The 15,670-nt window shown below is 46.1% G+C and overlaps 5 protein-coding genes across 6 annotated transcripts; 1 reads left to right on the top strand and 4 right to left on the bottom strand.

The window, feature by feature from the left end:
- The first annotated feature begins 224 nt into the window (after positions 1 to 224).
- LOC111598069 lies at positions 225 to 584 on the top strand. Its single transcript, XM_023313103.2, has 2 exons — positions 225 to 310; positions 403 to 584. Exons 1-2 carry the CDS (start codon positions 277 to 279, stop codon positions 489 to 491), a joined length of 123 nt encoding a protein of 40 aa, XP_023168871.1. The 5' UTR covers positions 225 to 276; the 3' UTR covers positions 492 to 584.
- Positions 585 to 1,255: 671 nt separating this feature from the next.
- Positions 1,256 to 1,837, bottom strand: LOC111598065. Its single transcript, XM_023313098.2, has 2 exons — positions 1,694 to 1,837; positions 1,256 to 1,625 (listed from the first exon to the last, which is right to left on the bottom strand). Exons 1-2 carry the CDS (start codon positions 1,749 to 1,751, stop codon positions 1,342 to 1,344), a joined length of 342 nt encoding a protein of 113 aa, XP_023168866.2. The 5' UTR covers positions 1,752 to 1,837; the 3' UTR covers positions 1,256 to 1,341.
- Positions 1,838 to 2,842: 1,005 nt separating this feature from the next.
- Positions 2,843 to 3,629, bottom strand: LOC111598066. The gene is made up of 3 exons (XM_030224197.1): positions 3,557 to 3,629; positions 3,328 to 3,492; positions 2,843 to 3,061 (listed from the first exon to the last, which is right to left on the bottom strand). The coding sequence occupies exons 1-3, from the start codon at positions 3,588 to 3,590 to the stop codon at positions 2,955 to 2,957; spliced, it is 306 nt and encodes a 101-aa protein (XP_030080057.1). The 5' UTR covers positions 3,591 to 3,629; the 3' UTR covers positions 2,843 to 2,954.
- Positions 3,630 to 3,837: 208 nt separating this feature from the next.
- LOC111598067 (multidrug resistance protein homolog 65) lies at positions 3,838 to 8,804 on the bottom strand. The gene is made up of 11 exons (XM_023313101.2): positions 8,270 to 8,804; positions 7,969 to 8,214; positions 7,739 to 7,910; positions 6,905 to 7,688; positions 6,741 to 6,841; positions 6,576 to 6,687; positions 5,804 to 6,518; positions 5,177 to 5,737; positions 4,746 to 5,121; positions 4,333 to 4,689; positions 3,838 to 4,266 (listed from the first exon to the last, which is right to left on the bottom strand). Exons 1-11 carry the CDS (start codon positions 8,575 to 8,577, stop codon positions 4,066 to 4,068), a joined length of 3,933 nt encoding a protein of 1,310 aa, XP_023168869.2. The 5' UTR covers positions 8,578 to 8,804; the 3' UTR covers positions 3,838 to 4,065.
- Positions 8,805 to 10,237: 1,433 nt separating this feature from the next.
- Positions 10,238 to 15,362, bottom strand: LOC111598068 (multidrug resistance protein homolog 65). Of its 2 annotated transcripts, none has more exons than XM_023313102.2 (14): positions 15,274 to 15,362; positions 14,533 to 14,853; positions 14,224 to 14,469; positions 13,994 to 14,165; positions 13,625 to 13,939; positions 13,109 to 13,565; positions 12,955 to 13,055; positions 12,787 to 12,898; positions 12,454 to 12,729; positions 11,694 to 12,399; positions 11,333 to 11,629; positions 10,911 to 11,277; positions 10,495 to 10,851; positions 10,238 to 10,435 (listed from the first exon to the last, which is right to left on the bottom strand). In XM_023313102.2, exons 2-14 carry the CDS (start codon positions 14,838 to 14,840, stop codon positions 10,238 to 10,240), a joined length of 3,912 nt encoding a protein of 1,303 aa, XP_023168870.2. In that variant the 5' UTR covers positions 14,841 to 14,853; positions 15,274 to 15,362. The 2 variants fall into 2 exon arrangements, with proteins under 2 accessions (XP_023168870.2, XP_030080878.1); XM_030225018.1 differs by having other exon boundaries at positions 14,533 to 14,847.
- Between the last annotated feature and the right edge of the window lie 308 nt (positions 15,363 to 15,670).

Here is a 15,670-nt window from a genome sequence, read left to right as displayed (position 1 = left end):
TATAAATAAACTCTCAATTTACTGTTCATTCATGCCCTTATTCACACGTTAAACAAATCAATTAACGCCTCAATTTAAGACGATGAGTCGCATTATTTGTTGTTGTTGCAGCTGAAACCAGTCCAGTGTGGGCCCACTGTGCTGCGCACTGCGCTGACGCCAGCGCTGGCGTCAACGTTCACCTACGTTTCATTTATTTATTCGCAGTCGATTTTCTGTTTTCGTGCTCAATTTCGTTCTAAGCCTCGGCGCGTGTGCATCGACGCAGTTCTCGACATGGTGCTGTTGAAAGTGATCAAATACCTAGTGGGTCAGTGTAACAATGGCAATGCACACCACACACATATGTAACTTGCCTCTAAGCCTTCTTGTTGTTTGCTTTCGTTACATGTGCTGCCGCAGGCTGCGTGGTTCGTGTCTGCAACGAGCTGTCCCAGAATATGAATTCACTCAACAAGATGTTCAAGTATCACCTGCTCGAGGCGAATTAGCTAAGTTCAATTGAATTTCGAAATATGTATTTATACGTATTATATAAGTACACATACATTAGTACCTGTTCACCGCAAATATATCTAGTTATACAAACGTTAATTATTGTTGCTCTTCTTTTCTTGTGCTTGCATAAAATCGAACAAGTGAGAACCTGAATCACAAGCATATATATATATGTATATATATATACATATATATTTTGTGTATATATATGTGTATGCGTGTATATATGCACAAGCTTGTTCATCGGCTTGCACAATCATTTCCATCAAAGGCTTTCGATTTCATTTCGATATTGTGCAATCCTTGACATTAATATTTAAAGATATTAAGTTCTGGGCAAATCTCTAGTTCGATTTTCAAGTGCTTAGCATAGATTTTTCCCAGAATGTATTAGAATATATATTTTTGGAAATAAGTCAAATAAAATTAATATAATTATTAATAAGGCTTAGCAAAAAATCCCCTAACGCAGCTTTTCTATGGAACGCAATGGCCGAAAGCTTAAAAATTTGTCAATAAGAGAAAAAAGCTTAAAGCAAACAAAGCAAAAACTTGATGTATGCCTAGTAAAAAATTAACATAGTTGTGTATACATACATATATACATTTATATATATATATATAGCTTATATAGTACACACTCGTGACGTCACATGCAACTAAATTTCGAGTCGTGTGTCTAATTTGCATACAATGTCACGTTTGAATGACTTGTAGAAAAAAAACCCAAAAACTAAATGAGTTTATAATTTGTGTTTATATTTAGCACTAATTTTATATCGATGGCATGGCTTGGGCTCACTAATTTCTATAATTATTATACTAGTTAAGTTCTATTCGCCATTATTCATTGCTCAGGAAGGTGCGACCGAAGTTAAGGACATTGCTGACAAAGCTTAGCATCGATGTGATCATGCCGTGGGCATGCTTCGAGCTCTTCGTCGTCTCCATGTCTTGTCGCTTAATCTTATTAGTGGCCTTTGTGCTTCTGGCCAGCTGCTCGATCTCGGCGCTGCTAAATATGCGCTCCACATCGGGTATAATCACTTTGCGGCCAAAGTCCTCTTCGCTTATCTCGTTCTGGCGATCGTCCTCGCTGCTGAACTTAAACCACGGGCTGCCTTGAGCTATACCAAAGAGGATGCGATGCGACTTCACTTCAAGAGTTCAATTCAGTGCAAATTCCAGTGCTTACCTGTTAACAGCAAGGCGGAGCTGATTAGACAGACTGATAGGAACTTGGCCGGTGACATTTCCGTTAGCGACAGTCAACTCGATTCAACTGAGTACAATTGCAGCTGCAATGACCTGCTTTATAGATAGTTAGTCTCGCGCCAGTCGGTCGATCTACGTGATCTTCGAGCGGTATGCAAGAGGAACACACTCTGTGCACGTTCCAACTGAACAATTTTGAAAAGCACTTTTTCTTTATTATTATTATTTTGGCTGTCAGTTCTTAGGTAGTACGCTCTAGAATAACTGCATTCAGGTGTTTTGTTGCTGCTGCTTTTTTATTGAACTTTTATTCTACATCCATAACCTATAATGATTTTTTTTGGGTTTTCTGAAATGCTTGTCGTATGCCCTATGTAATTCCCGTGCACCCTTAAATGCTGAGACATAGTTTGTATTGGACTTATGTCTTTTATTGGAAACTTAATGGCTACCATAACCTATAATGACTGTAGACCCGTTAGTGCTGGAACCTCTTTGTACCTTTTTGTGGATTCATTCATGTTTCATCAACTAAAGCGCAATTCCTAGCTGACTTCACGTTCGAAAATCGCATTCCCCACATCCTGCAAGATTTTGGGCCTACGTGTCTTGTGCTTGTACAGCTCATAGGCATTATCCAACTCGGCATCGGCGTCGCGCTCATCATCCACGCCTGGCCATTGCTCATAGAGCTTTTCCAGCAGCTCTCTGTCGGGCGAGCTCGTCGATCGCATGGGCAGGCAGCTGACCACGCTCACAATTATGCTAAGCGCTGCAAGGTAACATAGATATCAATGACAATAAACGAACTGTGGAGCGTCAGAGACCAACCGAAGACTACTGTTAGACGCATTATTGAAGACTCACTGACCGACTGGAGGAGGAACCCCACAATTTATATACATGCTCGTACTGGCACCAACCTATTGACCGGCTCTTAGCGAATCATGCGAAGATTATGCAAAAGAGTACAGGCGCAAAAAATTAAAAAATAAAATAAAATAAATGAAGAGACAGAAGCTCAAAAAGGGGGGCTCGAGGCGTCGTTTTGTCTCACGCTGCTTCACAGATTACTGGGCAAATACGTTTGACGTCATTGGTGATAGAGACACAAAAAAAGGCGAAGAAAAAAGTTTTGTCTGTCATTGCCCACTGATCGGAGCTTTAGCAGACACTATTAATTATATATATTTCAAATAATACTGAAAGTTATCGTCTCTTTGTTTTGCATACAACACGTTTCAATCTTTAACCTGCCCGAAGAATATGGTCCAGCGCTCATAAGTCGGCGTCTCCTCACACAGATATGTCTCCATCTGGCAGTAAACGTCACTGTAGTCGGTGAAGTCTGGGCGAAACAAGTTTTGGCTGGTTAATTTTTTGATGTTTTACGGTAGCCAAAAGCGACTGATTCTGCGGGCTACGCAGCAACAATCAATGATTAAGAGCGTGGTATACCCTTGCGGTGGCTATGATTATTTTGTCACTAACTGTAGCACGCATGGAAAGTGAAGCTGTGCATGGCTCATCTTGATTGATGATTGATGAGGACATGATTAACTGAGTGTAGCTGCAGGCGAGCTCCGAATTGGGTCACATATAATAGCTACATACTCGTTCCTTGGCGACAGGCTGCTATATCCATATGACATTTCGATGCGTATTTGCGTATACACATAGTTTGCTCGTCCAGACGACAGATGGCGCTGCTTTCGTTCACATTGCCGCAAGACTTCTCCAGAGCACAAACTGTGCCATCAGCATTCGTCGCTGTGCAGACTTTATTTATATATAAATTAATTAAAGTGATAAAGCTAGATTGGACGCAACTAGACTAGCTTACACAACAGCAATAAGGCAATCGTTTTGATAAACATTTTGGCGAATTCTGGATAACCGTTCTATATAAAGCGCAATGCGCAACTAAGTGCTTTACAGCATATTTGAAACAGTAGGAGGTACGTTTGTCTGAGGCAAATAATTGCACACAGATAAGATAAGTAACTGATATAGTGTTATTTATCGAGACGGGAAGCAAAGTGTGAGGTCAATGTGTTTCCTAAAGATAACATTTTGGTTTCGGTGTATATTAAGAATTGTAGTTGGTTAATTCCAAATCAACGAAGTGAATGTTTCTTTATAGCCCCATTAAAAACATATCAAAATACTTCCAAAATCCCCTCGCTCTACCACCCACAAATCAAGTTTGGCCGCTTTACGTATACAGATTTGGGGCTATTTCTATTTATAGTTGCTTGAAATATTCGTAGCATACTTTTGTGGGCTGTGTGGTTGGTGTCTTGGCTAAACTAAAGAGTTGCTTTCAGCTTTATTGTTGCATAGTTGTGTGCATTATTTGGACTTGGATTGACTGCGATACAGCTTGGCGTAGATGCCATTCTTGGCCAGCAGCTGTGCGTGTGTACCCTGCTCTATGATGCGTCCGGCCTGTATGACGCAGATGATATTGGCATTCTGCACCGTGGACAGGCGATGGGCAATCACAATGCAGGTGCGACCCGAGCAGGCGGAGTCCAGAGCCTGTTGCACCACCTGGAAAACGAGTTTGCAGCTTGCAAATTGTGATTGAAATGCGAGAATTTCACGTGCTGCGCTCACCCTTTCACTTTGCATATCCAAAGCCGACGTCGCTTCGTCCAGCAGCAGAATCTTGGGATTTCTCACCATGGCGCGGGCAATGGCAATGCGCTGCTTTTGTCCACCCGACAGCTGGGTGCCTTTAGAGCCCAACATGGTCTCGTATTGGGCGGGCAGTGTCATTATGAAATCATGGGCATTCGCCATCTTGGCTGCGTCAATAATCTGCTGCATGGGTACGCTGCGCGAGGTGTCGCCATAGCTGATATTCTCAGCGATTGTTTTCTCAAAGAGCGACGGCTCCTGCGAGACTATGCCCAGGCGACGACGCAAGGTCTTTAGCTTCATGTCCTGATGTATGCACTCCTGATCAATGAGCTGCAGCAGAAATCGAAATGTATCGAATAATTGCTGAAGAGCTGGAGCTGACTTACAATCTTGCCCTCATCCGGGTCATAGTAGCGCATCAGCAGCTGAACGCAGGTGGATTTGCCGGAGCCGGAGGCACCAACCAGCGCAACTGTTTGGCCCTGCAGCACGTCCAGATTGAAGTCCTGCAGCACCGAGTTGTCAGGTCGTGATGGATAGGCAAAGTTGATGCCACGATAGCTAACGCCCTGCTCAACAACGTTCGTCTTGCAGATCTTGCCATTGCCATTCTGATCGATCACACTTGGAGACTGTATGAGAGGCGGACGATCTATAATCTCGAACATGCGCGTGGCCGAAAGCAGCGCCGCATTGAAGGCTGGCGTGAAGGCCAAGGACTGAGCCAAGATGAACAGACCGTAGAGCATCGTGTTGGCAATTCTAGTTGAGAGATTCGATTAAAGACGGCGCTGGGCTTCTATTTGCATTAACTTACTTCATAATAACCTCAAATTTGATTCTGCCTTCGGCACACATAAAGCCGCCATAGGTCAAGGTGACAGCGTAGCCAAAGAACATGAGAGTCATGCCCATGGCATTGACCAGGCCCCGCCACTTCAAGCGGCTTTTTATTTGTAGGCGATATCGTTCCACTTCCGCATCATAGACCTTGATCAGTTCCTCCTCTCTGCGCAGCGCGGCCACAGTTCGTATCTGTGCAATGGTTTCTGTGGCTATGCGACTCGTCTCCTCTAGCACATTCTTCTCCTTCAGCGCGGACTTTTCACTGAACCGGGCCTCAAAGATGATGGAGCCCACCATGAATGGAGCTGTACTTAGGCAGACAAGCGCCAGCTCCCACGAATAGGAGAAGGCAATGGAAAAGCTGCAGACAAAGTTGGTGAGAGCTTGAATTATGTTGCTGAGGGGAAACCCGATTGCGCCTTGGACACTGGCTGCATCGCCCGACAGGCGAGCGGACAGTGCGCCGACACTGTTCTCCTTCTCATCAAACCAGCCCATTTCCTGTTTCATAATGGAGCTAAACGTCTTGGAGCTAAGAAGTAGATTAGATGTTTGAGCAGGCATCAGACTCTCTCTCTCTCTCTCTCTCTCGACTTACCGCATGCGCGAGGTTAGCCACACGCCGGCTAGATTATAGAAAAAGGTTTGCACGAAGCAGAAGATGCCCACACAGATGCCAATCACAACGGTGATGATGGACATGGACGAGCTGTGCTCCAGCACCGCTTCGTCTGTGGGCTCGGCCAGTGAGGCATACAGCTCGGCCAGCACAATGGAGAAGGCTGGCATGGCACAACCATAGAGTCCTGCGCATATTGTGCCAATGATGAGGAAGCCCCACTCTGGGCGCGCTGTGGCCAGGACTCGGAAGAATGTGCGCGGGTAGCTGATTTTTTTGGCATTTGTAGCCTTCTCTAGCTCTTCAACTGTTTGCTTCTTAAGTGGATTCAAACCCTTCATTTGGAACTCCGAGTTCTTATCTAGGGATTTCAGAGAGTTTCTATGCAACTGTTCCACATCCTTGGATTGTTTGCGCTCCTTAGGCAGCTCCTCGCAATCATTGAGTAGCTCATCAGCCTTATCGTCATATTCATGAGCTGCGACCATTTTGTGGTAAAAGCCCTGCAGCTTCATCAGATCCTCATGAGTGCCCTGCTCAACAGCCTTGCCGTTCTCGATGTAAACTATTTGATCAGCGTGCCTGATCGCGGATAAGCGATGCGACACAACTAGCGTGGTGCGTCCTTTGCAGGCCTTGTCCAAGGCGGCCTGCACCAGTTTCTCGGAGTGATAATCCAAAGCGGAGGTGGCCTCTGTATGCAGCGTTTACTGTGGTTAATAATTCAAGGGAAGTACGATCGCAGACTTACCATCCAGAAGTAGTATCTTGGGACTCTGTATAAGAGCTCTGGCTATGGCAATGCGTTGACGCTGTCCGCCGGAGAGCTGAACACCCTTCTCGCTAATGTGTGTGTCATAGCCCTGGCGGAGAGAGAAGCTTAGATATTGTATATGACTTCCTTGAGAGATCTCACATTATCCAGCGCAATGATGAACTCGTGAGCATTGGCGGCTTTGGCAGCATCTTCGACTTCCTTTTGGGTAGCCAGCGGCTTGCCATGGCGTATGTTTTCAGCTGAATATAAATCAAATTTTGCTTTAAGATTTTCTTTACAGTTTACTGTATCAGTAAACCCACCAATGGTGCCCTGGAACAGCACAGGCTCTTGACCAACCACAGCTATATTAGAGCGCAGCCAGTTTAGATTGTATTTCCGCACATCCTCGCCATCCAAGAGCACTTGTCCAAATACTGGGTCGTAGAAGCGTTGCAACAGCTGCACACAGGTTGATTTGCCGCAGCCCGAGGAGCCAACCAAAGCCACAGTTTGGCCTTCCTTGACGGTCACATTGAGTCCCCTCAGCACAATAATATCCTTTCGTGCGGGATACTGGAAGAACACATCACGAAACTCGATGTTGCCCTTCAGGCCATAGTTGAGTATTTTGCCCGCCTTGGAGAGCGGATCGATAACAGACACACGATCGATAACATCATAAATGGCGCTCGCCGATCCGCGAGCCATGGCAAAGGTCTCCAGAAAGGGCGACGTTCGAGACAGTTGATTGGCGCCCACGATTATGCCCGAAATCACAATCATGACGATCGCAGGCGTATACTTGCGATCCTCGATACGTATGTCGCTGGCACGATCGTGCAGAATCAGATTGGCGCCATACCAAAAGGCGCCAGCGCCCACTATGAACATCATGGCCTTCATGACCGTATCGCTGAGACCGGAGAAGGCGCCCTTCCATTTGCCAGCCTTAACAGCAGGCTTGAGTAGCGTATCATAGCGTGTCGACTCGGACTGCTCGCCCCCAAATGCTACCACAGTGCGTATAGCTCCAATTACTTCCTCCACAACAGAGCTGGCGCGCACATAAGAGCTCTGCTCGCGGGCTGTTAGCTTGCTCTGATACTGAGAGGGGATTCATTAGAAGCTCTATATAGCTGACAGCAGGAACTTACGTGAGCAACAACTGCATTTACCACCATGGTCAGGGGTATGTAGAAGAACATGGCCAAGGCCAATTTCCAGCCGTAGACAAAGGATATGATGACACTTATGGCCACGTCGCATATGATGGTTACAAAGTGGCCCAGATTCTCAGCCATGCCTGTGCGTATCTTTTCCATATTACTGTAAGTAAATTGGTTAGATGAAGGTCCTCTCTTCGCCAAGCGACACCTCTACCTACTCGGTTATGCGCACAGCAAAGTTTTGATCCTTGGCCATGTCGTGCCAGCCGATCTCCTGCCTGACCGTCGCCTTGAAGAACTCCCGGCGCATGTTTACCGTCAGCTTGAGTGCCAGATGATTGAATATGTTCACAAAGGTCATGCCGGAAAAAAGCATTAGAAGCGAGTCAAGGGTCATGATTATGCCAAATGCGACGCTATCTTTGCGCAGCTCCTGCATGTTTTCTTCATAGCTGGCATTGGTGCTATAAGTAATGGAGAACTTAGAGAGGACTCAGGTGCATTGGGAGCTAGACTCACAGCTGCTTGCCGCCACCAAACACAGGCAGAGCCTTGGTGCCCGAGCTGGTTCCCACGCCCAGGCTACGATCAATGAACATGGCCACCAGCTCGCTATAGACTATGATGGCAATGGGAAAGACGAGAGCATGCAGGAGAGCTGCTATCAGAGCGCAGAGGAGCAACAGATAGTCTATGCCGCGAGCATAGCGAAAGAGCTGATGATAGTTGACAGTTTCCATTTGGGGCTGTTTCGTTTGCTTAATTTGTTTCGCTTCCGCCTGGCTAGCGGCGTCAGCATCGCCATTCTGCGTGTTAGGCTCGGCCATTGACGTAGTTAAAGGCAGCTAACTATTCGCCTATAAACATTTACCCTCGGGGTCAATTAATAGTTAGCGAGCAGGTGGACACTGGGGGCGACCCGGCAGCTCGCTAGATCTGTTTACTCTCGGCTGCTCGGTTTTCTCTTGGCATAACGCAGTCAGATTCTTTTTTCTGTTTTGCCGTGACTCGATTTCTTTCGGGTTCTTGCGCGCTGTACCGATTCGTTTGAAAAGCGAAGTCGAACTGTTGATTTGGCTACTGAGGGTTCGTCTTTTATCAATTTCGTTTCTATTAATGTTCAAATGGCTGAAAGAGCGCACAAGTTTTGAGTGAAAATGCATTTCTACGCTCGCAGCTTTTGAAATTTCTCTTATTTTATTTTTAATAAAATTCAATTGAATTGATTTTCTCAAGGTTCAGAATGTCTACAAAATTTGCAATGCTCGGTCGATAAGGTGCGCATAGTTGTTGTAAAATATGTCACTATTAGGTCATCAGAGCATTATTTAGACCCCTTCTAAAGGGCTATCTCTGGGTATTCGATAAATGCTTGGCAAAGCCTTATCAATGTTTGTTATTCTGATATTAACATATAATCTCAATTATCACGGCATTGACATCTAATTGTCTTTTGTATAACAGTTGGCATAAAGATTAAGCTTTATCTACAGCAGAGCGAGATCTTAAATGGTATGTAAAGTGAATTTTTAGATGCGTAGAATTTTATCAAGCACACTGCCTGATAAACAAAGGTTATAATGTTACAAACGTGGGATCAGACGAGCTACTTGAGTTTATCAAAGGCGGAAGAAGTGTGTAGGGTTTCAGTGTAACAATTTTAAATAGTAAGTGTCAGTTAATAAGTGAGCATAATTAGAGAAAATACTGCAGACTAGAATTCAGATACTCGATCTGATCTTCAAGCTGAGACTTTTATCAGCTAACTTTAACTTAAAATTAAGTTTTTTTCATACATTATTTATTGATTGTAAAATGAGGGAATAGAGGCGAAATAGCTTGAATTTTAAGTAAATGTCCTACTGTTAAGTTAACATACACTGTTAAGTTAACATGCAGCTGCTTCAGCTGTTGATGGAATGTGTACATGTTGTGCTGCTTGTGGTGAGTAGGTCGTTTTTTCGTACATTATCGACGAGGTGCATGCGTTTCTGGAAGTGGTGAATATTGGCTCTCCTTAGTCTTGTAGCCTTTAAGGCTAGTGGTGAGTAGCGGCTCTCACTTGTTGCCGCTGGTATGCATGCGCTTCTGCTAGTGGTGAGTACCAAATCCGATCAGTGTTGTTGGCTCTCTCGTGCACTGCTGTGTGTGGCTATTGCGTACTCCTTACTCTCTTACTATTCCTTACTCGGTTGCACTTGGCTGCTACTCTATACTATCTGCATATGTGTGTGTAATGGTAACTAGTTTGACTTAATTTTAAACTTTATGAAGACAAGACAAACATAAATTCTCAAATAATGGAATGGTAGCATTAAAGCGAGAAAGTCTGATACCTCAAGAACCATCAAACTCTACTACAGGTGTTGTTGTACTTCAACTGCTATGAAATAATACAATTTTGAAAATTATAAGAAAGTTTATTGAATAATAGTTAGTAGAATAGAAATAATTAAAAAATCTCAAAATAGAAGAGCTATTCAAATCTCAATGGTCCTTCTGGGTCCTATGCAGCTTGGCATAGATGCCGCGTTGAGCAATTAGCTGTAAATGGGTGCCATGCTCCACAATTCTGCCGCCTTGAACCACACAAATGACATCGGCATTTTGAATCGTCGAGAGGCGATGGGCAATCACAATGCAGGTGCGTCCAGAGCAGGCGGAGTCCAAAGCTTGCTGTACCAACTGCAGGACAAGTGGAGAGTTAGGAAATAATGTAGTGAAATAATTCGAGGAGAGCTTACCCTTTCGCTTTGCATGTCCAGAGCTGAGGTAGCCTCGTCTAGCAAAAGGATCTTGGGATTCCTTACCAAAGCACGTGCGATGGCCACGCGTTGCTTCTGGCCACCGGATAGCTGCGTGCCTCGTGCTCCCATGCGCGTCTCATAGCCATTGGGCAATGAGATGATGAAGCTATGGGCATTGGCACTCTTGGCAGCTGCAATTATCTCAGCCATGGGCACAGAGCGACGATTGTCTCCGAAGGCAATGTTCTCGGCAATGGTGCGTTCAAAGAGCATTGGCTCCTGCGAGACAATGCCCAGCTTACGGCGCACGCCATCCAGTGTAAGATCATGCTGAATGTCATCTTGATCAATGTACTGTGGGCATAGGAAATGTAGAAAGAATAACTGATGATATGTCCCAGCTAGTGGCTTACTATGGTGCCCTCATCCGGATCGTAGAAACGTTGCAGCAGCTGCACGCATGTGGACTTGCCACAGCCGGAATGTCCCACCAAGGCCACCGTTTGACCTTGGAGCACCTCCAAGTCCAGGCCATTCAGAATCTTATCATCCGGACGCGTTGGGTAACGGAATTCGATGTCGCGATATCGCACGCCCTCAAAGAGATTCAGCTGCTTGGCCAACGTATTCTTAATAGTGCCCATGGGCGAGACAATGCGCGGCTTGCGATCAAGAATTTGGAATAGACGATGGCCACCGACCAAGGCAGCAGTAAAGGCAGGCGTGAAGGCCAGCGATTGGGCCAACATCATGGAGCCATAGAGCAGTGTCTCGGATACCCTTTTCACAAAGATAGATAAATAGAAAATCAGGCTAGAGCTAACACTCAACTCACTTGATAATGTCCTGGAAGGGCACTTGACCCTCAGAGACCAGAACGCCGCCATAGCAGAGCGCCACGGCATAGGCAAAGAAGGCCGAGGCCTGCATGGTGGAGTTGAGGACTCCACGCCAGCGTAGCTTCTGTCGAATGAGAATCTCCACACGCTGAATCTCTTCCGTGTATTGCTTAATGACCTCAGCCTCGCGGCGCAGGCCTGCGATGGTGCGCACATTGGTAATGGACTCGGTGGCAATGCGGGAGGCCTCCTCTAAGACTTGCTTCTCTCTAATCAATGCGTTGGACATCATTCTACAAAATTGAAGTTCACATAGAGTATTCGAAGAGAGTGTTGCGCACCTAATAATTTACTCACTTCGCCTCTAGTATGACCGAACCAACAATAATGGGGCAGTTGGCCAGACACAGCAACGCCAGCTTCCAATTATAGTACATGGAGACCGATATGCCTGATATGAAATTCGATAGAGCTTGAATCATTCCGCTCAGTGGATAGCCAATGGCACCCTGCACCCCGGCTGCCTCGCCAGACAATCGCGCTGAGAGCGCGCCCACTGAGCTCTGTTCCTGATCGAACCACCCGATTTCTTGACTGAGCATCGCCTTAAACGTCATGGCTCGCATACGTGTCGTCAGCCAGATGCCAGCATAGTTAAAGAGATACGTTTGCAGAAAGCAGATCAAGCCGGTGATCACAGCAATGCCCAAACAGGCCCAGGACAGCACAGCAGTGCGACTGAGCGCCACCTCCTCCTCCCGCTCGGCAAGTGCCCCGTAGAATTCGCCAAAGATGATGGAGAATGCCGGATAGAGGCAGCCCACAGCCACAGCCGAAATGCCGCCCAGTATCAGGTAACACCATTCGGGGCGTGCCAGGCCTATAATTCTCGCAAAGATCTTGAAGAATTGTGGCTTCTCCGCTGGCACAATCTGCTTTTCCTTATTACTCTCCTTGATAAACTTCACGATCGGCTCATCGAACTGCACGCTGTTCTTTTGATTCTTCTCAAAGTTGAGCGGACTAGTTTCAAAGGATTTTTCGTACAACGCTATGCTCTTGCCTGCAAATGAAGTTGGCTTCAGAGAATTGTTGATTTGGGACATTCTTGACTCACGCTTGGCCTCATCTATGTTCTCTTCGTTTTCTTGCTCCTCGGGCATGTTGAAGTCACCCGCTTTGACCATGTTGTAGTAGGCGCCCTCCAATGCCATCAGATCATCATGTGAGCCCTCCTCCAATACTTTGCCCTCATTAATGAAGACTATTTTATCTGCACCACGAATAGCTGAAAGTCGATGGGACACCACAATTGTGGTGCGTCCTTTGCTGGCCAAATCCAAAGCTTGCTGCACCAGTTTCTCGGAGTTATAGTCCAAGGCCGAGGTGGCCTCTATATTGAAAGCAGAACTTATATCGGAAACACACTAGAATTGACAGTTTTCTTTACCATCGAGCAATAGGATCTTGGGATTCTGTATCAGAGCGCGAGCAATGGCAATGCGTTGCTTTTGACCACCAGACAGCTGCGAGCCATGCTCCCCAATCATAGTGCGATAGCTCTATAGGTAGATTGACTAAAGATCAGCAAGGATCAAACTCTCTCCTCCTCACTCACCTCTGGTAGCTGGCTAATGAAGTCATGAGCACCTGCTTGCGTGGCCGCTGCTTCGATTTCCTTCTGTGTGGCATTTGGCTTGCCGTAGCTAATGTTTTGGGCTAGCGAGAGATCAGATTAGTATACGGCTATATCTGGGCACATGGCAGTTTACCTATGGTGCCCATGAAGAGCACCGGTTCCTGTCCCACCACAGCAATGTTGGAGCGCAACCATTGTATATTATATTTGCGTATGTCCAGCTCGTCCAGGAGCACAGCGCCAAAAACGGGATCGTAGAAACGTTGCAGGAGCTGTATACACGTGGACTTTCCACAGCCCGAGGGACCCACTAGAGCCACAGTTTGACCCGATCTGATCTTGATATTCAAGCCGCGATGCACAATAATCTCTGGCCGCGAAGGATAGCGAAAGAAGACATCCTGGAACTCAATATCGCCGCGCAGGCCATAGTTCAAAAGTTTGCCATCCGTAGACAAGGGATCGATTTTCGAGGGCAGATCGAAGACCTTAAACAAATTCGTTGCACAGCCTCGCGCCGTGGCAAACGACTCGAGGAATGGCGCCGTGCGGGCTATATTATCTGCGCCCACAATGATGCCGAAGAAGGCCTGTGGAAATATTGGAAGTTGAGTGGGAATTCTCTACAATTAATCCAGGCCAAGCCTACAATCATTAGAATAGCTGGCGTGTATTCCTTATCTTCCACGTAGCGATCGTCTATGATAAGATTCACGCCATACCAGAAGGCGCCCGCACAGGACAGAAAGAGCATGGACTTCAGAATCGCATCGCTCAGGCCAGAGAAGGCGCCCTTCCATTGACTGGCCTTGCGGGCGGGCACCAGGAAGTTCTCAAAACGCTCCACCTCTTGCTTCTCGCCACCAAAGGAGACAACTGTGCGCACGGCACCAAGGATCTCCTCTGCCAGATTGCCTGCTCCTGCATAGGACTCCTGTTCGCGTGCCGTCAGCTTGCCTTGGGTCTGTGCGTAAGGGAAGCTGTAGAGTTGGAGGTGGGTAAGGTTCCATGCACTCACCTTGCCCACGTAGTAGTTGACTGCGATGACAAGTGGTATATAGCAGCTCACGGCCAGCGTCAGCTTCCAGCCATAGCCAAAGGATATGCCCACAGTTATAATGAAGCCCACAACCAAATAGAGAAAGTGACCCACTTTCTCCGAGATGCCGTCGCGTATTTTCTCAATGTCGCTAAGAAGTAGTGAGATAAGAGTATAGAGCACCTACGCAACCTTTCGCCAATACCTACTCTGTCATGCTCTGGGCAAAGTTCTGCTTGGTAGCCAGGTCGTGCCAGCCAATGTCCTGGCGCATCACCGACTCGAAGAGCTTGATGCGCATGCGCGTCACTTGCCGCAGGGCAACAAAATTGAATATATCCACAGAAAATATGCCCGATATGAACATGATCAGCGAGACTATAGTGAGAAGAATGCCGTACGATATCGAGTCATCATACAAAGCATCATTATTCTCCTCGCGCGTGGCATTGGTTCTGCAGGTTAACAAATCATATATATCTTGCATATCTAACTCCAGTTGACTCCTCGGTACTCACAACTTCTTGCCGCCCCCGAAAATGGGCAGCGCATGCACCGTTGAGCTGGTGCCCACTTGCATGGCACGATCCACCAACATGGCCGTAAATTCACTGTAGACAATGACCACAGCGGGCAACGTCAGCGCTTTGATGCAGCACATGAAGAAGCCAATGAAGAGCCAAAAGAGTTCGCAATATGTGGAAAAGCGAAACAGTTGCCAGAAGCTAATCGGCTCGGTGGGCTCCAGGCCAGCGGCCACTGGTATTTCTTCCCCAGACTTTGCATCGCTGGTCGTGATGGATGCCTCGTCGCGATCCCGATCCATGCTACGACTGTAACTGACAGTTGGACAATTCAAAGTGCCATTAGTATTCAATGGGCCATCGATTTGAGTAGCAAGATTTTATTGCACGCACTACAACAACAACAACAATAACAACAACAACAACAACAACAACAACAACAACAACAGCAGCAACAACAAGAGCACATAGAGAGACGAACAGACGCCAAAAAGGTTAATTCAATTAGACGGCAATTCACGAATGATTCCAACTCGCATTGCAAGTTTGTCGCCTGCTCTGCTATTGACCTCCGAGGTTAACAAGTGAGGTGCCATATATTAGTTGCTAAAAAATATTTCCATAGATTCTTGCAGAATCTAAATTCTATATATATTTATGGAAAAAGTTCCCATTGGCTGCCGATCTCTGTGATCTTCACTGGTTCGGTTCACATGTCCTCATACGCATATTCACCTTTAGCACTTTATCCTTTCTTGTTTATTTATTCGTATTTTATGGTCCACTTTGGGGCTGTCAACTTATCGATCGTTACACTCGATCGCTATAGCGCGACTGACTGCAGATCGTCTGAGCGCTGTCCATTTAAGTTTCAGTGCGTTGTGCTATGTTTCCCGATCTTAATTGATCTTACTCGAAAGAGCTTCAATTGAACCTGCAAAGAGACGCTTCTGTCTTAGTGATCCAGCTCTTATATTGGCGCTCTTATATCTTATATCTTAGAGATCTTATATGGACAGTTCTTAACGACCTCAACTGTTTCCACCTTAAAGTGAAGAGCATCGCGGCAAGTATTTATTATTTAGCATTGGTTAAAATTATTTATTCAATTTCTGTAAAACAATCTCAAACG

This window comes from Drosophila hydei, unplaced genomic scaffold, assembly GCF_003285905.1.
Source record: "Drosophila hydei strain 15085-1641.00,03,60 unplaced genomic scaffold, DhydRS2 tig00000001-arrow-pilon, whole genome shotgun sequence".
NCBI lineage: Eukaryota > Metazoa > Arthropoda > Insecta > Diptera > Drosophilidae > Drosophila > Drosophila hydei.
This window is presented reverse-complemented; position numbering and strand designations above follow the sequence as displayed.

Bases quoted from the DNA above. Each gene is read 5' to 3' on its own strand.
- LOC111598069 (XM_023313103.2), top strand. From the start codon at position 277: ATGGTGCTGTTGAAAGTGATCAAATACCTAGTGG. The intron at 311-402 runs GTCAGTGTAACA...GTGCTGCCGCAG, and splicing joins AGTGATCAAATACCTAGTGG to GCTGCGTGGTTCGTGTCTGC.
- LOC111598065 (XM_023313098.2), bottom strand. From the start codon at position 1,751: ATGTCACCGGCCAAGTTCCTATCAGTCTGTCTAATCAGCTCCGCCTTG. The intron at 1,626-1,693 runs GTAAGCACTGGA...TCTTTGGTATAG, and splicing joins CTCCGCCTTGCTGTTAACAG to CTCAAGGCAGCCCGTGGTTT.
- LOC111598066 (XM_030224197.1), bottom strand. From the start codon at position 3,590: ATGTTTATCAAAACGATTGCCTTATTGCTGTTGT. The intron at 3,493-3,556 runs GTAAGCTAGTCT...ATATAAATAAAG, and splicing joins GATTGCCTTATTGCTGTTGT to TCTGCACAGCGACGAATGCT. The intron at 3,062-3,327 runs GTATGTAGCTAT...TGTTTCGCCCAG, and splicing joins AGCCTGTCGCCAAGGAACGA to ACTTCACCGACTACAGTGAC.
- LOC111598067 (XM_023313101.2), bottom strand. From the start codon at position 8,577: ATGGCCGAGCCTAACACGCAGAATGGCGATGCTGACGCCGCTAGCCAG. The intron at 4,690-4,745 runs GTAAGTCAGCTC...TTTCTGCTGCAG, and splicing joins ACCCGGATGAGGGCAAGATT to CTCATTGATCAGGAGTGCAT. The intron at 4,267-4,332 runs GTGAGCGCAGCA...CTCGTTTTCCAG, and splicing joins TGGATATGCAAAGTGAAAGG to GTGGTGCAACAGGCTCTGGA.
- LOC111598068 (XM_023313102.2), bottom strand. From the start codon at position 14,840: ATGGATCGGGATCGCGACGAGGCATCCATCACGACCAGCGATGCAAAG. The intron at 14,470-14,532 runs GTGAGTACCGAG...GTTAACCTGCAG, and splicing joins TTCGGGGGCGGCAAGAAGTT to AACCAATGCCACGCGCGAGG. The intron at 11,278-11,332 runs GTGAGTTGAGTG...CTTTGTGAAAAG, and splicing joins CCCTTCCAGGACATTATCAA to GGTATCCGAGACACTGCTCT.